This window comes from Somniosus microcephalus, chromosome 16 (genome assembly GCF_052327205.1).
Source record: "Somniosus microcephalus isolate GS21.2 chromosome 16, FLI_Smic_1.0, whole genome shotgun sequence".
Taxonomy (NCBI): Eukaryota; Metazoa; Chordata; class Chondrichthyes; order Squaliformes; family Somniosidae; genus Somniosus; species Somniosus microcephalus.
Window position 1 is genome coordinate 106,512,392 of NC_141002.1, and position 23,512 is coordinate 106,535,903.

Sequence of the window (23,512 nt, forward strand, 5' to 3'; positions counted from 1 at the left end):
GCGCTCCTTCCGCTTGCTCCCGGCGAAGAGACTCGGTGTGTTCGGCGCCTTCTCGGGTGCTTCTCCACTTTGTGCGGTCTTGGGCCAGGGATTCCCAGGTGTCGGTGGGGATGTTGCACTTTTTCAAGGAGGCTTTGAGGGTGTCCTTGAAGCGCTTCCTCTGCCCAGCTGGGGCTCTCTTGCCGTGTCAGAGCTCTGAGTAGAGCGCTTGTTTTGGGAGTAGTAATGTATTGTATAGATGTTTATGCACATTTAAATCCGGAAAGCTCTAGTAATGAGGGTTGAAATAAATGTATGTTTAATTAACGAAGTTGAGTTATGAATGGGGATGATGATCTATGATGATTGGAGCACCAAGCCCACGTGATCCCAGGTACGCTTCCGCACATGCCGTGGGCCATTATGCTGCCCTCCAGTACACTCCAAAGCGCAAGTTCAGGAAGCAGGGTTCCCCATCAAGCAAGTTTGTATTCTATTCGGATGCCTACAGCGTACTCTGTAGGTACGCTGCTGTCTGCAAAATCTGCCCCAATATTGTAAATGTAGTCGCACCAATCACCTATATATAAGGTCAAGATGACTTACTGCAATTTAGTGAAGAACCCTTCATGTGCATCCCAATGCATGTTTAGTCTTAATAATTCCAGATTATTTTTGTACTGAGTGGCCTTGGTTAAGTGCAACATTTTAGATTAGAATTGAATTTGTATGTAATGTTCTTCGGTAATATTTAGGATTCAGCGCTACGACTGTGGTAGGATGGTTGGAGAACAAAGGAAAAGCTGTATATTTAAATCCATCGCAGAATGCGTTGCTTTGGTTAGTTGCCTAGTTTAAGGTGAGTATATGAATAAACTACATATAAGCAGAATGAGCATTCTGAAAACTAAAGTACCAGTTTCCCAGCTCTGTTGGGATTGAAGCAGTGCCTTCTCCTTGCTGCTCTACCTCTTTCCTCTCCCCACCTTCTCCTCTTCCCATGCAACTTTCCTCCTTCACCACTTAGCCTTTGTCTGCTAAATTTGCTGTTCTGTGCCCTATCCTCATTTCCCTTATCCACTCCTCCTTTCCCCCCCCCCCCTTACCCCAATGGTGTATTCTTACCCCCTCCCCTCCCCCCCCCCCCCCCCCCCCCCTAAGACTGTTCTTTGCCGGTTTCCAAACTGGCACAGGACAGCATTAGACCTGGGAGACCGATAGCAAGTGGGAAGCCCAGGTGGACAACAGTAGAAAGCAGGTGAGAAGGCCCTTGAAGCCCAGCAGGAGGCAGTGGGAAATCATGGGGCGGGCAGTGATGACATTGAAGGTCTGGCAGCAGTGGAAAGTGAGCAGCTGGTGGCTTGCAGTGGAGGGAATTGGGCAGGGAGGCCCAGTGGAGGCCGTGGGCAGAGGAGGGGCCCAAGGCAGGCAGCAGGCCTGAGGGTAGCATATAAAAGGTAAGTAATACTTTTTAGTTACAGAAATGTAAGATTGGCATTGGCTGCAGGGAGCATGCCTGCTCACAGAATGAAAACATAAATATAAAATAAAATACATTGCCACCGAGAGGAATGGTCCTGGGAAAGGGAGCTTGGAGGAGCAGTAACACCACCTAATGGTGGGACACCTGAAAGGTGAGTATGATGGTTTAGTATATGTACCTTGCATTCTGCAATAGGTTAAAAGAAATAAGTATGCATAACTTTATTGGAGATATATAGAGAAAATATATGTGCAGGTAGTTCCAAGCATCCATCCTTCCATTTGTTAAGTATTTTGAGATTATTCATGGGCACACAGGCTAATAATTTGAGAATGTGATATGCTTTTCCTACCTCTTTATCCATGGAGGGTGTTTGTTTGTGTATTGCAAATGGAAGTACTAAATGCAGAAGTAAATGAACTATTTGACATTCAATTGAATCCAATTATAGTGGCTCAACAAACACGCTATTTATACAGCAAACACCCCGTTTTATCTGACTTTTATATTCCCATTATTATTGATTTTTTTTTAATATGCATGTTTATCTTGGTTTAACTCTGGAAAGGAGTATTTACCATTTAAAACTATGTGTTTGCTTAGATTGTGGTGTAATTTGGGCTGTACTTACACTCATGAAATGATCCGGCTGGATCCAACGCTGAAATTTAGTGCATTGCACGGCTGTCAGAACGCTGCATATTTCTACAGTTGATGTAATCTAATTCTCAAATTCCAAGATGTTAAGTTACCCGCGCTTTCCTGGATGCTTCAGCTTGTCACTGGATCGATTCTAACTTGCTCGCGAAATATATCTCAAGTTCCCCCATCATTTTTGTTTCATTTGCATGCTATGAAGCTTTCAGTAATAATGTTTTAAGCAGTGAATTCAAAATCAACCGAAGGAAATCAGTCAACACTTAGTAAACATAACAACCATAGATGGATCAGTGCTTGGATTTACAAATGTAATTATGAGAAAAAAATTAATAGGTTATTTTCAAAAAGTTTGTACATGGGTGATAGTTCAATAATTAAGTTAGGTTATTATATATTACAGATCATTGCAAGCGTTTTGAATCTTTTTACATTTTTCACATGCTTTTTACGATTGTATCACTCAATATGAATAATTGTGGTGAATTTCATTATACACTTAAATTGAGACTTTGTTCCTTTACTTTAGGGGTTATTTCAAGAGGTTAATGATCTAAGAGTGAAGGTGATTGAGATGGAAAATGAAAGAATTCAGTTTGAAAAGAAGCTCAAATCAACCAAGGTAAGAAGATGTACTAAACTTTGTGGTTCTGTTGCGGGGGAAATGATTAAAGCGGTTCATCATTGCTTCTGGATGAAGATATTTATCATTGTAAGGCAGTCACCGTTAGATTTTTTTTCCCCTCCTTGTATTTTCTTATCCCTTTTGTAGATCCTTCCCAAGCCATGAGCCTCTGCTGCCGATAGGCTGGGCAAATAACCATCCAGTGTACCGCCAGCGCTGCCGTTTGGTCAGCCCCGCACACAGTGCAAAAAGAAAACAAAGAAAAGCATGTATTTATGTAAAGTTTTACTGTGTGGCTCTCGGTGCTTCATGTACAATGGTATACGTTGAATTGCAGCTACCTTAATTTAGGCAAACAACATCCACTTTCGGGCACAGCAAATTGGCTGCTGTACTTGCTTACGTAACAGTCAGTGCATTTCAAAGTACGTGGAATGCTTACATCTCGAACATAAGAATTAGGAGCAGGAGTAGGCCCATACGATCCCTCGAGCCTGCTGCGCCATTCAATAAGATCATGGCTGATCTTCGACCTCAACGCTACTTTCCCGCCCGATTCCCAAAGAGCATGAGAGTAAACTTGCAAGGAGGATTGTAAAAGCTTCTACAAGTATGTAAAAAGAAAAAGATTAGTGAAGACAAATGTAGGTCCCTTACAGTCAGAAACGGGAGAATTTATAATGGGGAACAAGGAAATGGCAGAGCAATTAAACAAATACTTTGGTTCTGTCTTCACGGAAGAGGACACAAATAACTTCCCAGAAATGCTAGGGAACCAAGGGTCTAGTGAGAAGGAGGAATTAAAGGATATAAGTATTAGTTAAAAAAAATAGTGCTGGAGAAATTAATGGGACTGAAAGCTGATAAATCCCCAGGGCCTGATAATCTGCATCCCAGAGTACTAAAAGAGGTAGCCATGGAAATAGTGGATGCATTGGTTGTCATCTTCCATAATCTATAGAATTTTGGAACAGTTCCTGCAGATTGGAGGGTGGCAAATGTAACCCCACTATTTAAAAAAGGAGGGAGAGAGAAAACGGGGAACTACAGACCGGTTAGCCTAACAGCAGTAGTAGGGAAAATGCTAGAGTCTATTATAAAGGATGTGATAACAGGACACTTGGAAAATATCAATGGGATTAGACAAAGTCAACATGGATTTATGAAAGGGAAATCGTGTTTGACAAACCTACTGGAGTTTTTTCATAGAATCATAGAAAGTTACAGCACGGAAGGAGGCCATTTCGGCCCATCGTGTCCGCGCCGGCCAACAAAGAGCTATCCAGCCTAATCCCGCTTCCCAGCTCTTGGTCCGTAGCCCTGCAGGTTACAGCATCCCAAGTGCACATCCAAGTACTTTTTAAATGTGGTTAGGGTTCCTGCCTCTACCACCCTTTCAGGCAGTGAGTTCCAGACCCCCACAACCCTCTGGGTGAAGAAATTTCCCCTCAAATCCCCACTAAACCTTCCACCAATTACTTTAAATCTGTGCCTCCTGGTTTTTGACCCCTCTGCTAAGGGAAATAGATCCTTTCTATCCACTTTATCTAGGCCCCTCATAATTTTATACACCTCAATAAGGTTCCCCCTCAGCCTCCTCTGTTCCAAGGAAAACAAATCCAGCCTATCCAGTCTTTCCTCAGAGCTAAGATTCTCTACTCCCGGCAACATCCTTGTAAATCTCCTCTGTACCCTCTCTAGTGCAATCACATCTTTCCTGTAATGTGGTGACCAGAACTGCATGCAGCACTCTAGCTGAGGCCTAACTAGTGTTTTATACAGTTGAAGCATAACCCCCCCTGCTCTTGTATTCTATGCCACAGCTAATAAAGTCAAACATTCCGTATGCCTTAACCACATTATCTACCTGGCCTGCTACCTTCAGGGATCTGTGGACATGCACTCCAAGGTCCCTTTGTTCCTCTACACTACTCAGTGTCCTACCATTTAATGTGTATTCCTTTTCCTTGTTAGCCCTCCCCAGCCCTTTCAGGATGTAACTGGTAGAATAGATAAGGGAGAACCAGTGGATGTGGTGTATTTGGATTTTCAGAAGGCCTTTGATAAAGTCCCACATAAGAGGTTAGTGTGCAAAATGAAAGCACATGGGATTGGGGGTAATATACTGGCATGGATTGAAAATTGGCTAACAGATAGGAAACAGAGAGTAGGAATAAATGGGTCTTTTTTGGGGTGGCAGGCGGTGACTAGTGGGGTACTGCAGGGACCAGTGCTTGGGCCCCAGCTATTCACAATATATATCGATGATTTGGCTGAGGGAACCAAATGTAATATTTCCAAGTTTGCTGACGACATGAAACTAGGTGGGATTGTGAGTTGTGAGGAGGATGCAAAGAGGCTTCAAGGTGATTTAGACAAGTTGAGTGAGTGGGCAAATACATGGCAGATGCAGTATAACGTGGATAAACGTGAAGTTATCCACTTCGGTAGGAAAAACAGAAAGGTAGAGTATTATTTAAATGGTGATAGATTGGGAAATGCTGATGTACAAAGGGACCTGGGTGTCCTTGTACACCAGTCACTGAAAGCAAACATGCAGGTGCAGCAAGCAGTTAGGAAGGCAAATGGTATGTTGGCCTTCATTGCAAAAGGATTTGAGTACAGGAGCAAGGATGTCTTACTACAGTTATACAGGGCCTTGGTGAGACCACACCTGGAGCACTGTGTGTAGTTTTGGTCTCCTTACCTAAGATAGGATATACTTGCCATAGAGGGAGTGCAGCGAAGGCCCACCAGACTGATTCCTGGGATGGCAGAACTGTTGTATGAGGAGAGATCGGGTCGACTAGGCCTGTATTCACTAGAGTTTAGAAGAATGAGAGGGGATCTCATTGAAACGTTTAAAATTCTGACAGGGCTCGACAGACTGGATGCAGGGAGGATGTTTCCCCTGGCTGGGGGGGGGGGGGGGGTCTAGAACGAGGGGCCACAGTCTCAGGATACAGGGTAGGACACTTAGGACTGAGATGAGAAATTTCTTCACTCAGAGGGTGGTGAACCTGTGGAATTCTCTACCACAGAAGGCTGTGGAGGCCAAGTCATTGAATATATTTAAGAAGGAGATAGATAAATTTCTAGACACAAAAGGCATCAAGGGGTATGGGGAGAGAGCGGGAATATGGTATTGGGTTAGAGGATCAGCCATGACCATATTGAATGGTGGAGCAGGCTCGAAGGACCAAATGGCCGACTCCTACCCCTATTTTTCTATGTTTCTATCCCTTGATTCCCCTAGAGTCCAAAAATCTATCGATCTCGAATATACTCAACGACTGAGCCTCCACAGCCCTCTGGGGCAGAGAATTCCAAAGATTCACAACCCTCTGAGTGAAGAAATTCCTCCTCATCTCAGTCTTAAATGGCCGACCCCTTATCCTGAGACTGTGCCCCCTAGTCTGACTCTCCAGCCAGGGGAAGCAACCTCTCAGCATCTACCCTGTCAATCCCCCTCAGAATCTTATGTTTCAATGAGATCACCTCTCATTCTTCTAAACTCCAGAGAGGACCATTCTAGTCAAGAGAGACTTGATAAAATGCAAATCTCCAATCCTTAAGGTTGGATTACGAAGCACTTTAACACTTGTAGGTATATTTATTTTTTACATCATTTTTATAATTGTTCAGCCTATTGTTTCTAACTTGCTAGAACAATCCAAAGCGAAGCCTATGGACTGCTCTCCCTGCTTTTTTCTGTTCACACTGAACAACATTTGCAGATAAAAGGGAATTCTAGGGTTGCTTCTTCTCTCAACTTTACTGGATTATTCCAGTTTTTTAAATGGAAATTAAACCCGCCCTGCCATCCTGTTGTTCCTATTCTGAAATCTTCACCCAAAGCTGCCCTAAAAGTGAACTAAGTTCTTCAGTTTTATGAGCAACTTTCATTTATCTTAAAGGTCGCTTTGCAAACGTTTTGTATGGGCATTAGAAAGTAGCATCTACTCAAAAGAAAATGCTATTAACTGTATCTTGAACAGAAATAAAAGCAGAAAATGCTGAAGACGCAGCAGGTCAGGCAGCATCTGTGGAGGGAGAGAAACCGAGTTTACATTTTGGGGCAATGACTTATCAGAAAGCTTTTGGCTTTGTATCTTTAACAGTATTGTGCCACTACATTCTGAGTTAACTTAAAATTTCTGGTAAAATTTCCGCAAATGTTTATACTCCATTTCAGGGGCTCTGCATTTCCAGGATCTAAATATAGATTGAGAAAGAAACAAGTGAGCATTCTAAAGAAAACGAGGAATACTTTATAAGCTTACATTGGTTGTGCCTATTGAATCGATGTGATATTGTATACTTGACAAACTGAGGGTGTCATTATTTGTCTTAATATACAGGGTTTTTTTCTTTTTACATGTGGTCTGTGGTGCATTACAGGGACAATGAAATTGTGAACAATTGTGGTGCATTGCGAATCTTGTCTTCTATCGGGGGTGGGGGGAAATTCACTTTGAACATGTTAGTGATCTGCTTTAATTCTATGTCTGGCTGCTGCAGCCATTCCATTAGAGTAGAGAATTGCACCATCTGATGAAGATCTGCCCTTTCCTATCACCTTTTTGATTACATAAATTATTAGTTTATCTTCGGAAATGTCCTTAACATAGCAAAAAATTATAATGATGAGGACAAACCCTGCCAGTGGAATGGATTATACAAGAGGTAAGTTCATTGTTCCAAATAGGGTTGAATACCAGGTTGATCTAGAAATTACAGTAATCTTGTAGTGCTGATAATTGCAAATTAAGATTTATGGAGGTTTCGAGCTCTCTTAAGGCACATGCATTACAATTGTAGTGTCCTTGTGATGGCTCTCTAGAGGAAGAATCCCACTCTGCTTCACTCCGAGTCACATTGGGCTCTGAAGCTGGTTTTACGGTGCAATAGCTTAGTGTCGGTGTGGATTAAAACCGTTTCACTCTGATGCTACCCATTGCCACCAAGTACCAACATGTACAGCAGTGAGCAGCACCAACATTCCCAGGGTTTTGCCAGCCCCTCTCCCCTATATCAAAACATGATGCGAAGTGGCAGATTACAAACCAGACTCTCTTCATGTAAGTAATTTGGTCTGAATTGGAATGATATTCCCTGCACATTGATTTGGCAGAAAACTCTTTGGCTCCTAGAATAACATTTATTAGTCAAGTTGAAATAATAAAAGGTAACACACGTGGGAGGCCAAATTCTACTTCAGAAAAAAGAGCTACTTGTGCCCCATCTAATTCCTCATGTATATGGGTGCATAAAAGAGTGCTAGTATTGACCTGAATGTTTTATTACTATAAGGCATTTTGTTTAAATAGTTTGTTAATGAAGTTAGTTGAAAGTGTTATTTATAACTTTATACTTCACTGAATGTTTGAACCACTATGCTGGCATCTCCAGAGAGTTTTTATTTTAGTCCTGAGCCAACAATTATTTTTCTAAATAAATTGCTGCTCCCAGCCTGTGATACTGAAGTTACTCAAACAGTGCCATTGAGATGTCTGGAGCAGTCCTATTCCTGCAATATTGTAATACACATGTTTAAAAAAAGCTAAATACAAAAAAGCTCCTAATTATCTCTAGTTGTCTTCTCTCATCCTTCCCGTAACCCTATTTTATCATTTCTTAGTGTTTTTAAATAGTAAACTTTCCCATTTTGCTGTGTCTCCACTGTTGTCCATATTGCAGCTGAGACCCACACGGAAGGCATTGCTCTGTGATGGGATCAAAGCTCATGCTAAGAGTTATCTTCAGTGAATAATTACTTTGGCCCAGTCACTTCATTAACAAAACCAGGTCAAACTTCCAGTATATTTTGTAGACAAACTCATGGGCTAAAGCAAAGAGGTGTCCTTTTGGCGGCCCAAGGGTTAAGGTTTTAGGCATTAAAAGGATTTCTTTGATGGGCCATTGCCTGGAAATGTTCTTTGCTTGGGTTTCTTGTGTTTGAATCCTAGACTGGTTATGTACTTGTGTAAATATTGAAAGAGTTACTGTTCTGCAAGCAGTGGTAAGAAGTTTCTGGGCAGTGCACCTCAGCTACTCCAGCTTTGCCTCTTTCAGCCTCTAGCTTTCTATTTTTGTATTCCCTCATCTCTACCAGTCATTAATGGCTAAACTCTCTAGCCTGAAAATCAAGGTTGGTCAGATGCAGTACGAGAAGCAGCGGCTGGAACAAAAATCCCAGGCAGTAAAGGTGTGGTGGGCTTCGGCTTATTGGTAATACTGTGCTGTGCTGTAACATTTGCCTGGACTGTGTTGCTGTGTGTTTCTGTGTCCATACTTGTGTGTCCTTGAACAGATTATTGCAAAAAAAGCTATCAGAAATGAAAGTTGCCTTTGCATGGAACTTTGTTTTCCCGCATTTGCTTTTCGCACAGCTTTGTTTTTCTAAAGTGTCTCCAGTTTTTTTAAAAACCTGGGTAACATAAGCATAATGCAGCGATTATGGAACATGCAATCTCTGTTCTAATGTCCTTCAAACTGCATTTTATCACACCAGTCTTTCCAGCATGCAGTGTTTTTAATTTCTCTTTACAGTACATATTTGTAAAGTTTAAAGAAAAGGTGGTTGGATTCAGTGTCAAACTTCACCTGTGGTTCTGTCATTCTCCTTTGCATTATGTCTGTAGATTTATGTATTCTTTAATCGGGTGTATTCAACCTGCCTGCATGTGTTGGTGTTCTTAGCAAAATTGTTGCAGTTTTGAAAAGTGTTTTGATTTCACTGAGTAATTTATAATAAAGTTTCAACTCCTTGATAAAGTATACATTAATAAATGGTTTTTAAATGTATAGCAGACCCATGGCAAGAATTAGTTGGTATCAATATCCACTCCTAGATCCTCCTTTCTGGATTTGTGTTTTTTTGCTTTGTGTATGTTTTTAAAAGTTGAATCAAAGTTTGGTGCGCAATCTCCCTATTAATCTGGTCTGCCTTCCGTTTCTCAAAGTTCAATCCTATGAAAATTCAACAGCCAAGAATTAGTTATCTTTAACACCATTTAAAAAAAAAAAGAGAATCTGTTTATTTAGCAGATGTTGTTGGGACATTCCTTAGCTAAATGTCAATAAATGCATCTGTGTGGGTAGAATTCAAGCATATGGAAAGGAAAGTGAGGAAAAAATCATCAGGCCCTCCCTATCCATTGGTCAGTGTAACCTTGTGCCCTGTGCGTGCCAGTCACCAGTAATAATAACTTCCTGAGGTGGTTGGAAAAAGCTTGCAGAAAATTTCAGGCAAAACACTGGAGATGTTTCTCCCCAACTTGCCCAGGCAATTAAGCAAACTCCAGGAGGCCCTGGGTACCTACGCTGCATCACTAGACGTACATAACTTGAGTCCCACCCCCATATATTCCAATTTCCTTAGCATCATAGAACTGGTCAGGGCCACAAAAGATCATTTACAAGTATCGGGTGGCCTCAATTCCTCTTATCCTCCGTTGTCTTCACTGAGTCATTGGGTATCAGTGAGGCCCTACAGGACTGGAAGTAAGCAAATGTGCCTATATATTTGAAAAGGGAGACATGTATCCCAGTCCATTATCCTATCATTAATAACTAGTAAAATACTAGAAAGTTCTAAGGAGTGGGTTGGAGAAGAGGCTGTATAATAATGATTTAACAGCCAGCATGGATTTAGAACGGGAAGACCCAGTCTGATAAACTTCCTTAACTTGGGAGGATGTTATAAATAAAGCTCTTTGAACTTTCAGAAAGCTTCTTACATGGTTCCAAATGAAAGGCTTTTACTTAAACTGAAAATCACAAGAGTCGATGGTAAAACAAGGGGCTGGATTAGAGGTTAGATAAAAATGAGGGAATAGCGTACTTGTGGGAAGTGTAATGTCCGACTGGGTGAATGTATTGAGCAGAGTAATGCTTTGGGTCAGTGCTTAGACCCCTGTTGTTTCTAATCTACGAGCAGAAACCAATTGTAAGCTTGTAACACTTTCCGAGGATGCTAAAATAGGGAGGACAGTAGAGAAAGGATGCAGTTAGTGATTTTCAGAAAGATTTAGATCATCATGCAGCTGAACTGTCACATTAAATGTAATACTGACGTAAAGGATTACATACAGGCAAATGTGCAACATTTACATTGAATGGGATTGAATTAGCACACGGAGACTTAGAAAGTAACCTGGCATTAATGGTAGAATCTTCACTTTTAATGTTGACATTGTGGCAAACTAATCAAACCAAATATAATAGAGGTATATTGCCAAAACAATAGATAGAAACATACAGATATCATGGTAAGCATTTATTATCTCCTGCTCGCACCACACTTGGGGAACTATGTTCAGTTTTGATAACTACACGTCAAAAGGCATGTATATACATTGGAGCGGGTGTTTAACAGTGCAGCAAGATTGGTCCCAGGTGTAAAGGGAATGTGCTTTACAGAAGCTTAAGCTTCACAATCTGGAGAAGGTGGTTAAGGAGCAGCCCTGGTTGAGGTACAGATTGTTTAGATAAGTTGAACCATGAGTATTACTTAGAGATAAATTAGGCCAGGAGGGATAGAGGGCGTAAGTTTAAGTTGGTGAGAAATTTAAAGTAGGTATTGTAAGAAATTTATCTATTGAAAGGTGATGAACATTTGGTGTAACCTACCAGGCAGAATTTTTTTTTAAATTTGTTTTTATGGGATGTGGGCGTCGCTGGCAAGGCCAGCATTTATTGCCCATCCCTAATTGCCCTTGAGAAGGTGGTGGTGAGCCGCCTTCTTGAACCGCTGCAGTCCGTGTGGTGAAGGTGCTCCCACAGTGCTGTTAGGGAGGGAGTTCCAGGAATTTGACCCAGCGACGATGAAGGATCGGCAATATATTTCTAAGTCAGGATGTTGTGTAACTTGGAGGGGAACTTGGAGGTGGTGGTGTTCCCATGCACCTGCTGCCCTTGTCCTTCTAGGTGGAAGAGGTCACGGGTTTGGGAGGTGCTGCCGAAGAAGCCTTGGCGAGTTGCTGCAGTGCATCTTGTAGATGGTACACACTGCAGCCACGATGCGCCGGTGGTGGAGGGAGTGAATGTTTAAGGTGGTGGATGGGGTGCCAATCAAGCGGGCTGCTTTGTCCTGGATGGTGTCGAGCTTCTTTAGTGTTGTTGGAGCTGCACTCATCCAGGCAAGTGGAGAGTATTCCATCACACTCCTGACTTGTGCCTTGTAGATGGTGGAAAGGCTTTGGGGAGTCAAGTGGTGAGACACTCGTTGCAGAATACCCAGCCTCTGACCTGCTCTTGTTGCCACAGTATTTATGTGGCTGGTCCAGTTCAGTTTCTGGTCAATGGTGACCCCCAGGATGTTGATGGGGCATTCAGCAATGGTAATGCCGTTGAATGTCAAGGGGCGGTGGTTAGAATAGTGGAATCGAAAACTTTAGGTGTGTCTAAAATGCAGTTGTATTCTAGTGTGAGAGTTAGCGTGTTAGAGGTATAAGCTTCAGTGGACTACATTGACTCTTCTTGTCTTGGAGTACTTTTATTTTAGTCTGGTATAAGTAAATCTGAATGATTAGTTCCTGGACAAATTAGTGAAAAATGTTAAGCCTTCTAAATAAACTGGGCGTGCGCTGTCAGCACCACTAATGCAGTGACAAGGTTTTAAGGGTTAACCGACCTGTCTGTCTTGTATTAAATTGGTCATTTTGATGTAGGCTAGAGAGGTGTTGCTCAAAACCTATTTCTTGCGTAAACCAGTGCATTTATCAGGAATTTGACGAGCCCATATTTTGTGCAATGTTTGTGCAATATAAACCTGCAAGTTTGGGGATTTGATGCAAGAGGTTTTATGAATTTTTACTTTGGAACATTCAGTAGGTTACAGGTTGGCTCCTAATCAAAATGTTGAGTTTATCTGCCTGTTGGTTCTCGGAACACCACATGGTAAATTCTTGGCTGTGTATAGGAGGGTGGGGTGAGGGGTGAGGAAGCTTATCTTGCTCAAATTGCATTTGCCTTCATGATTGGCATTAAAGGTATTTTTCAAACCTGCACCCTTGACTTATCCCCCCCTGGGCTGTCCCGCCCTGTCCCCCCCGGGGCTGTCCCGCCCTACGCCCCCCCCGGGGCTGTCCCGCCCTACGCCCCCCCCGGGGCTGTCCCGCCCTACGCCCCCCCCGGGGCTGTCCCGCCCTACGCCCCCCCCCCCGGGGCTGTCCCGCCCTACGCCCCCCCCCGGGGCTGTCCCGCCCTACGCCCCCCCCGGGGCTGTCCCGCCCTACGCCCCCCCCCGGGGCTGTCCCGCCCTACGCCCCCCCCGGGGCTGTCCCGCCCTACGCCCCCCCCCCCGGGCTGTCCCGCCCTACGCCCCCCCCCCGGGGCTGTCCCGCCCTACGCCCCCCCCCGGGGCTGTCCCGCCCTACGCCCCCCCCCCCGGGCTGTCCCGCCCTACGCCCCCCCCCCCCCCCGGGGCTGTCCCGCCCTACGCCCCCCCCCCGGGGCTGTCCCGCCCTACGCCACCCCCGGGGCTGTCCCGCCCTACGCCCCCCCCCGGGGCTGTCCCGCCCTACGCCCCCCCCCGGGGCTGTCCCGCCCTACGCCCCCCCCCGGGGCTGTCCCGCCCTACGCCCCCCCCCGGGGCTGTCCCGCCCTACGCCCCCCCACCCCCCCCCGGGCTGTCCCGCCCTACGCCCCCCCCCCCCCCCGGGCTGTCCCGCCCTACGCCCCCCCCCCCCGGGGCTGTCCCGCCCTACCCCCCCCCCCCCCCCCCGGGGCTGTCCCGCCCTACGCCCCCCCCCCGGGGCTGTCCCGCCCTACGCCCCCCCCGGGGCTGTCCCGCCCTACGCCCCCCCCGGGGCTGTCCCGCCCTACGCCCCCCCCGGGGCTGTCCCGCCCTACGCCCCCCCCCCGGGGCTGTCCCGCCCTACGCCCCCCCCCGGGGCTGTCCCGCCCTACGCCCCCCCGGGGCTGTCCCGCCCTACGCCCCCCCGGGGCTGTCCCGCCCTACGCCGCCCCACCCCCCCCCCCCCCCGGGGCTGTCCCGCCCTACGCCGCCCCCCCCCCCGGGGCTGTCCCGCCCTACGCCCTGGAGGACGATGTTTGAGAAAGAGAGAAATATGTTCTTAAAATGGAAACAAAAAACTATCCCCTTCTTCTCAAGGTTAGCCAGATACAAGTTAAATCTTGCTTGTAAATTGTGCTGCCCCAGGAACCCTAGGTTACAATATGGGGAGTAGACCAGGATGCTCTTAAGCAACTTAAACATCATAATCTTTTATCCTTTGTACAGTACAATTCCTGCTAGAAACATTCTTCTTTGTTGTGGTATAGGATGAGCTGGTGCAACTGAAGGAGCAATTGGAGCAGAAAGACGCCGAGGTCAAGAGGCTATGGTTGGAGCTGAGTTACAAAAGTGAAATAGATGAAAGTGACACTGGGGCTGGTAAGAGACATAATTCCTTGCTCATCTGTGTAAGAAAACGGGAAGAGATATTGACTTGAGTTTGTCTCCTGAATATAGCAACACTGCTCCTGCATCATCAGTGGAAGATTTTCATGTCCCAGTTATCATCAATTCCTTTGTTTTTGCCATATATCTTTTTTTATTCATTCTCGTGATGTGGATGTCGCTGATGAGGCCAGCATTTATTGCCCATCCATTAAATATATTAAAGATATATTATTTAACATCTATAAAGTCTTGTGTAGGGCGTGCAGCTCCTGTCCACAAATCTTTCTTACTGTTGGCATGATTTTTGGGGACACTTGTTTCTCGGTGTTTATTATTGTAACTTACTGTGTTAACATTTCTTCTTCAATTTTGATGTGCCAACTTAAGAGATATATATATTTTGGAACGTTGCACAGCTTGTTTTGATCCTGTTTCTAGAGAGTTCTGTATTTTGAAAAAGTTTTGCATAACTGTTCAAATGTTGTATTCATAAGCTGCTGCAAATATATGTAGCACTTAATGTGGCTTTAAATTTACGCACTTTTTTTGTAAACTAACGGACTACTTTTTTCTTGTACCCGTATTACATGACATGTGTGAATTTCCTGCACAGAGGAAAGTTATAAAAAGAAGCTGAAGGAGAAAAGTAAGGTCTTGGTGTCTCCGTTTTGTGAATGTGTAATGGTTGCATCCATGTGCATACGGGTGATGCGGTGCTACCCCATTGCAGCAATTTGCATGTTCAGTTGAGAAACCTTCAAAACCTCCTGACTTCATCTGTAATCCTTAGTTGTAGCCTTGAAGTAAGAGGTGGAAATTAAGTCAATTGGAAAGTGTCTGGGTTTATACATCCTGCATCGAATCTGCTTGTCGGATTCGAACTGAAATATTACTTATTAATTTTAACGAGGATTTCTGTAACAAGTGTTAGTGTGGAGGTGGGGGGCAGGAAAGTAGAGAATCATTGCACAAGTCTTCAGTTTTTTGCCTTGGACACAGTTTAAGAAAGTAAGTAGTCTGTGCGTTCGCTCTTTGTGCCAAATACAACTGATCGAGGCAGATTCCAAATGTGCCTTTTCCAGTAGTTAGTGTGCTACTTACAGTATGTGAGCAATTTAAATATCTCCATGCTAAAGGTTACAGATGAGTCCTGATTTTGGGTTTGTGCTGTCCTGTATTTTAAACCCTTGCATGGCTGCTCATTGCACTTCACTATGCTGCAATTAAATCGGTCGCTTCATCATACACTACACGTGATAGAATTAATAGTGTAATATTTACCCAACAAAGGAATACACGAGCTTGTTTCTGCTAACTGTTTTATGATAGAATGTCATCATCTCAGTACTCGCTGTTTTGGGAACAAAGTCCCTGATGGCTTGCAGTAGAGTCAGGGGCAAGGGAGCAGAGTTTATGGTGGAAATCGAAAACTACGGCTTTGCTCTTCAACATATACTTTTAGCTTGGAATGGGCTAAATGGCATTTCCTCATTCCAAGGCTTAAGTAGTCATTCCTATAATTTCTCCAAGACTGGTTCTGCAAGTTTTTAGTGCGGAATATATTGTAAAATAGAATTTCAGGGCAAACTGATGCCCTTGAATAATTGGTTTTAAAATTAGTTGCATTTTATTTGTATTGTGGTTCATGCTTTATTCAGAAGGTTTTTTTTTTCTCCAGTTACTTACTTTTTAAGCCAGTGATGCGCTCATGCTCTCTCTCTCTCTCGCGCTTCTTTAAAAAAAACTCTTTAGTTGGTCAAACAAACATCCCTTTATCGTATTAGTGCTGGCTGTCCTTGATTAACCTGTGCCTTTCTAAATGCTCACTAATTTTATCTAAAATTATCGATTCTAAGAGTTTGTCTATAACTGGTCGACTCACTGGTCTGTAGTTACCTGGCTTGTCCTGCTTTCTTGAACAAGGGTGTTACGCCGGCTACGCTTCATTCCAGTTGCACAATTTGCATATTTCAACAGCACAAGGTGTTTGGCATCAGTGCGGTGACTTCTCCACCTTGAGTTTCGTTCATTTTCTGCAGTTAATTCTGTCAATTGTTATATATTCTAGCACATGGACATTTTCACTTTCACCACTTGTATAAACCAGTGCAAAATATTTAATATCTCTGCCAAACCCCCCTCCTCCACAATTAGACTCTCCTTCACGCCGGAGTGGTTCTTAAACTGTTCTTTTACTTTTTATATGCTTATTAAACCCTTCATTATTTCTATTGTTAGCCTTAACTTTATCATATGCCTCCCTTTTAAGTTCTCATTCCATTTTAATCTTTCTCTTTATCCACGAAACTCTATACTTTGATGCATCCCTTTTTGCCTTCTGGGAATATATATTATGTATCTCATATTTGAAGATTATCCACTGCTAATCTATCAACTTGTTTGCTAACTTTTTCCCCAGTTAATTTGGGCTCGATCCCCTTGATCTCGCGCACCTTTGCTTTTTTCCAGCCCAGCGCCCTTATCTTTAAATCTTCATTGTCGTTTCCTACTCTTATACTGAACCTAACTCTGCTGTGGTTACGACTTTCCAATTGTCGTCGTCGTTGTCCTCACATTAAAACAAAACTTCCATGTTGGAAGAGCGCAGACCGGGGACACACAAAGTGTGCTGCTGAAAATACTTCAGAATTTAAAAAAATTAACTGCTTTTAAAGAATGTGTTCAATATATCTTGTTGCAGTAGCTATGAATGTATTTCTAATTCTGGTTCCCATCAGCTTCAAGCACATACTTGCATCAAAAGATAAGCTTCTTGCAAATATGTATTTTCAAATTTATATTTACAGCATGTAATCTACCAAATGTTTTTGATTTTGCTTAATGTTATGTTTAATATAAGTTTAAAAAGTTAAAGTATTGCACAACTTTATTTTTATTAAAGAAATATGCAACAACTGTTATGATTGACTCCTGCATAGTTACATAAATTAGTATAATTTAAACTAAAATTAAAGCTAGCTCTTGCCTTTAAAGAATGTTGCTAATATATGGTCCGTGTTCTCTTAATGCAAGTGCACTATGTGGCATGCTAGCATGGTTTCTGTATTCATTGTAGCATAAAAGTATCATGTTTAATGCCATTCCTGTTGTCATTATTTTCAGATCTTGAGGTGTATAAAATGAAGAAGGCTGTTGAGTCACTGATGGCAGCAAACGAGGAGAAGGTAGATTCTATGATTTTATTCTGACAATTTTTTTACATTCGTTCACGAGATGTGGGCGTCACTGCCAAGGCCAGTATTTATTGCCCATCCCCAGTCGCCCTTGGGAAGGTGGTGGCGAGCGCCTTCTTGAACTGCTGCAGTCGGTGTGGTGAAGGTGCTCCCGCAGTGCCGTTAGGTAGGGAGAATTCTGAATTCTAGATGTGCAAGGGGGAAGAACTATTTGATATCCAGTAGTACTCCAGTATTCTAGCTATTGAAAGCAATTATGGTAGCCTAGTAGTTATGGTACTAGACCAGCAACCAAGAACATAAGAAATAGCAGGAGTCGACCCTTCGAGCCTGCTCCGCCATTCAATAAGATCATGGCTGATCTTCTACTTCATCTCCACTTTCCCGCACTATCCCCATATCCCTTGATTCCCTTAAAATTAAAAAATCTATCGATCCCTGTCTTGAATATACTCAACGACTGAGCCTCCACAGCCCTCTGGGGTAGAGAATTCCAAAGATTCACCACCCTCTGAGTGAAGAAATTTCTCCTCATCTCAGTCCTAAATGGCCGACCCCTTATTCTGAGACTGTGACCCCTGGTTCTAGACTCCCCAGCCAGGGGAAACATCCTCCCTGCATCTACCCTGTCAAGCCCTGTAAGAATTTTGTATGTTTCAATGAGATCACCTCTCATTCTTCTAAACTCTAGAGAATATAGGCCTAGTCTACTCAATCTCTCCTCATAGGACAATCCCCCCATCCCAGGAACCAGTCTGGTGAACCTTCGTTGCACTCCATCTATGGCAAGTATATCCTTCCTTAGGTAAGAGACCAAAACTGTACACAATACTCCAGGAGTGGTCTCACCAGGACACTATATAATTGCAGTAAGACATCTTGGGGTAAAAATTGGATAGCGCTACCTTCGCCGGGGTGCTAATTTTAGCACCTCGAAAGAGTTAGCGCCCCCGTGGCCGATTTTCCCAGGTGGCGTCCCGAGAGGGAGTAAAGGCGCTACTGGAAGCTCCCTGCGTCCCTCTTGGGGCGCTGCGAGCCAATATCACGGCACGTGACGCCGCGGTACTGCAGGCCTTCCTCCCCTTATTAAAGGGGAGGGACCTGGTGCAGCGTGCCCCGGCGTCCAGCTGGGCCACCAAGAATCGGGAGTGCCGGCAAACGAGCCCGGCACTCGAGAGGAGAGCCGGGCTCACGGAGAGCAGCCGGCACCCCGCGGGGGGGCTACATGGGGGCCGGGGACAGCAACGGAGGCAGGTGCTGGCAGGCAGCCAGCAACAAAATGGCCGCCCGCCACCTCCCCTTTAACTGGCGCCGCCCCGGCCGCAGCTAGGCCCCCCTGACCCTGGCAGACATAGCGTCCAGCGGTAAGTCGTGGGGCGCCACCCAATATTACAGCCGGGGCGTGAGCGGGACGCTGCACACGGCGATGACGTCATCACCAGCGGCGCTAATAGTTAGTGCCGCCGCTGAATTTCGCGGGAGGCTTTAGCAGCGCCACGCCCAGGCGCTAGTTGATTTGCGCCCGAAACGGGAGGCGCAAATCAATCGAATTTAGCCCCCCTTTACTCTTATACTCAAATCCTCTTGTCATCAAGGCCAACATACCATTTGCTTTCCTAATTGCTTGCTGTACCTGCATGTTAACTTTCAGTGATTAGTGTACAAGGACCCCCAGGTCCCTCTGAACACCAACATTTCCCAATCTCTCACCATTTAAAAAATACTCTGCTTTTCTATTTTTCCTACCAAAGTGGATAACTTCACATTTCTCCACATTATATTCCATTTGCCATGTTCTTGCCCACTCACTTATCCTGTCTATATCCCCTTGAAGCCTCCTTGCACCCTCCTCACAACTTACATTCCCACCCAGCTTTGTATCATCAGCGAACTTGGATATATTATATTTGGTCCCCTCATCCAAATCATTGATGTAGATTGTGAATAGCTGAGGCCCAAGCACTGGTCCTTGCAGTACCCCACTAGTTACAGCCTGCCAACCCGAAAATGACCCGTTTATTCCTGGTCTCTGTTTTCTGTCCGTTAACCAATCCTCAATCCATGCTAGTATATTACCCCCATTCCCATGAGCCCTAATTTTGTTTAATAACCTCTTGTGTGGCACCTTAGCGAATGCCTTCTGAAAATCCAAATACACCACATCCACTGGTTCCCCCTTATCTATTCTGCTAGTTTGTGATTTCAAATCCCATCATGGATAACATCACAAAAATAACCGCAAAAGCTTCTAGATTGTCATAAAATCCCAGCCCGTTCACTACTGTCGATCAGAGAATAGAGCCAGCCATCCCAGCCCGTTCACTACTGTCGAACAGAGAATAGAGCCAGCCATCCCAGCCCGTTCACTACTGTCACAGAGAATAGAGCCAGCCATCCCAACCCGTTCACTGCTGTCGAACAGAGAATAGAGCCAGCCATCCCAGCCCGTTCACTACTGTCGAACAGAGAATAGAGCCAGCCATCCCAGCCCGTTCACTACTGTCACAGAGAATAGAGCCAGCCATCCCAACCCGTTCACTACTGTCACAGAGAATAGAGCCAGCCATCCCAGCCCGTTCACAACTGTCGATCAGAGAATAGAGCCAGCCATCCCAGCCCGTTCACAACTGTCACAGAGAATAGAGCCAGCCATCCCAACCCGTTCACTACTGTCACAGAGAATAGAGCCAGCCATCCCAACCCGTTCACTACTGTCACAGAGAATAGAGCCAGCCATCCCAACCCGTTCACTACTGTCAGAGAATAGAGCCAGCCATCCCAACCCGTTCACTGCTGTCGATCAGAGAATAGAGCCAGCCATCCCAGCCCGTTCACTACTGTCGATCAGAGAATAGAGCCAGCCATCCCAGCCCGTTCACTACTGTCGAACAGAGAATAGAGCCAGCCATCCCAACCCGTTCACTACTGTCGAACAGAGAATAGAGCCAGCCATCCCAACCCGTTCACTACTGTCGATCAGAGAATAGAGCCAGCCATCCCAACCCGTTCACTACTGTCGAACAGAGAATAGAGCCAGCCATCCCAACCCGTTCACTACTGTCGATCAGAGAATAGAGCCAGCCATCCCAGCCCGTTCACTACTGTCGAACAGAGAATAGAGCCAGCCATCCCAGCCCGTTCACTACTGTCGATCAGAGAATAGAGCCAGCCATCCCAGCCCGTTCACTGCTGTCACAGAGAATAGAGCCAGCCATCCCAGCCCGTTCACTACTGTCACAGAGCATAGAGCCAGCCATCCCAGCCCGTTCACTACTGTCACAGAGAATAGAGCCAGCCATCCCAACCCGTTCACTGCTGTCGAACAGAGAATAGAGCCAGCCATCCCAGCCCGTTCACTACTGTCGATCAGAGAATAGAGCCAGCCATCCCAGCCCGTTCACTACTGTCACAGAGAACAGAGCCAGCCATCCCAGCCCGTTCACTACTGTCAATCAGAGAATAGAGCCAGCCATCCCAGCCCGTTCACTGCTGTCGAACAGAGAATAGAGCCAGCCATCCCAGCCCGTTCACTACTGTCACAGAGAATAGAGCCAGCCATCCCAGCCCGTTCACTACTGTCACAGAGAATAGAGCCAGCCATCCCAGCCCGTTCACTGCTGTCGAACAGAGAATAGAGCCAGCCATCCCAGCCCGTTCACTACTGTCACAGAGAATAGAGCCAGCCATCCCAGCCCGTTCACTGCTGTCGAACAGAGAATAGAGCCAGCCATCCCAGCCCGTTCACTACTGTCGATCAGAGAATAGAGCCAGCCATCCCAGCCCGTTCACTACTGTCGATCAGAGAATAGAGCCAGCCATCCCAGCCCGTTCACTACTGTCGATCAGAGAATAGAGCCAGCCATCCCAACCCGTTCACTACTGTCGATCAGAGAATAGAGCCAGCCATCCCAGCCCGTTCACTACTGTCACAGAGCATAGAGCCAGCCATCCCAGCCCGTTCACTACTGTCACAGAGAATAGAGCCAGCCATCCCAGCCCGTTCACTACTGTCGATCAGAGAATAGAGCCAGCCATCCCAGCCCGTTCACTACTGTCGATCAGAGAATAGAGCCAGCCATCCCAGCCCGTTCACAACTGTCGATCAGAGAATAGAGCCAGCCATCCCAGCCCGTTCACTACTGTCGATCAGAGAATAGAGCCAGCCATCCCAGCCCGTTCACTACTGTCACAGAGCATAGAGCCAGCCATCCCAGCCCGTTCACTGCTGTCGATCAGAGAATAGAGCCAGCCATCCCAGCCCGTTCACTGCTGGAGAATAGAGCCAGCCATCCCAGCCCGTTCACTACTGTCAGAGAATAGAGCCAGCCATTCCAGCCCGTTCACTACTGTCGATCAGAGAATAGAGCCAGCCATCCCAACCCGTTCACTACTGTCGATCAGAGAATAGAGCCAGCCATCCCAACCCGTTCACTACTGTCACAGAGAATAGAGCCAGCCATCCCAACCCGTTCACTACTGTCGATCAGAGAATAGAGCCAGCCATCCCAGCCCATTCACTACTGTCACAGAGAATAGAGCCAGCCATCCCAACCCGTTCACTGCTGTCGAACAGAGAATAGAGCCAGCCATCCCAGCCCATTCACTACTGTCACAGAGAATAGAGCCAGCCATCCCAGCCCGTTCACTACTGTCACAGAGAATAGAGCCAGCCATCCCAACCCGTTCACTACTGTCACAGAGAATAGAGCCAGCCATCCCAACCCGTTCACTGCTGTCGAACAGAGAATAGAGCCAGCCATCCCAGCCCGTTCACTACTGTCACAGAGAATAGAGCCAGCCATCCCAGCCCGTTCACTACTGTCACAGAGAATAGAGCCAGCCATCCCAGCCCGTTCACTACTGTCACAGAGCATAGAGCCAGCCATCCCAGCCCGTTCACTGCTGTCGAACAGAGAATAGAGCCAGCCATCCCAGCCCGTTCACTACTGTCGAACAGAGAATAGAGCCAGCCATCCCAACCCGTTCACTACTGTCACAGAGAATAGAGCCAGCCATCCCAGCCCGTTCACTACTGTCACAGAGAATAGAGCCAGCCATCCCAGCCCGTTCACTACTGTCACAGAGAATAGAGCCAGCCATCCCAGCCCGTTCACAACTGTCGATCAGAGAATAGAGCCAGCCATCCCAGCCCGTTCACTACTGTCGAACAGAGAAGAGAGCCAGCCATCCCAACCCGTTCACTACTGTCGATCAGAGAATAGAGCCAGCCATCCCAGCCCGTTCACTACTGTCAGAGCATAGAGCCAGCCATCCCAGCCCGTTCACTACTGTCAGAGAATAGAGCCAGCCATCCCAGCCCGTTCACTGCTGTCGAACAGAGAATAGAGCCAGCCATCCCAGCCCGTTCACTACTGTCGAACAGAGAATAGAGCCAGCCATCCCAGCCCGTTCACAACTGTCGAACAGAGAATAGAGCCAGCCATCCCAGCCCGTTCACTACTGTCACAGAGCATAGAGCCAGCCATCCCAGCCCGTTCACTACTGTCACAGAGAATAGAGCCAGCCATCCCAGCCCGTTCACTACTGTCACAGAGAATAGAGCCAGCCATCCCAGCCCGTTCACTGCTGTCACAGAGAATAGAGCCAGCCATCCCAACCCGTTCACTACTGTCACAGAGAATAGAGCCAGCCATCCCAGCCCGTTCACTACTGTCACAGAGAATAGAGCCAGCCATCCCAGCCCGTTCACTGCTGTCGATCAGAGAATAGAGCCAGCCATCCCAGCCCGTTCACTACTGTCAGAGCATAGAGCCAGCCATCCCAGCCCGTTCACTACTGTCAGAGAATAGAGCCAGCCATCCCAGCCCGTTCACTGCTGTCGAACAGAGAATAGAGCCAGCCATCCCAGCCCGTTCACTACTGTCGAACAGAGAATAGAGCCAGCCATCCCAGCCCGTTCACAACTGGCGATCAAGAGAATAGAGCCAGCCATCCCAGCCCGTTCACTACTGTCGATCAGAGAATAGAGCCAGCCATCCCAGCCCGTTCACTACTGTCGATCCGAGAATAGAGCCAGCCATCCCAGCCCGTTCACAACTGTCGATCAGAGAATAGAGCCAGCCATCCCAGCCCGTTCACTACTGTCGATCAGAGAATAGAGCCAGCCATCCCAGCCCATTCACTACTGTCACAGAGCATAGAGC

The 23,512-nt window shown here is 46.0% G+C and overlaps 1 protein-coding gene across 17 annotated transcripts in view; it reads left to right on the forward strand.

Moving 5' to 3' along the window:
• Positions 1 to 23,512, forward strand: part of ppfibp1b (PPFIA binding protein 1b) — a 208,810-nt gene that overhangs the window by 126,653 nt on the left and 58,645 nt on the right. For 10 of the 17 annotated variants that reach the window (XM_086009670.1, XM_086009676.1, XM_086009674.1 and 7 more), the window contains 5 exons: positions 2,649 to 2,741; positions 8,860 to 8,952; positions 14,034 to 14,145; positions 14,768 to 14,800; positions 17,278 to 17,339. In XM_086009670.1, coding sequence (XP_085865796.1) covers positions 2,649 to 2,741; positions 8,860 to 8,952; positions 14,034 to 14,145; positions 14,768 to 14,800; positions 17,278 to 17,339 — 393 coding nt within the window. The remainder of the gene's footprint in view (positions 1 to 2,648; positions 2,742 to 8,859; positions 8,953 to 14,033; positions 14,146 to 14,767; positions 14,801 to 17,277; positions 17,340 to 23,512) is intronic. The other 7 variants (XM_086009678.1, XM_086009683.1, XM_086009687.1 and 4 more) reach the window with 3 other exon arrangements.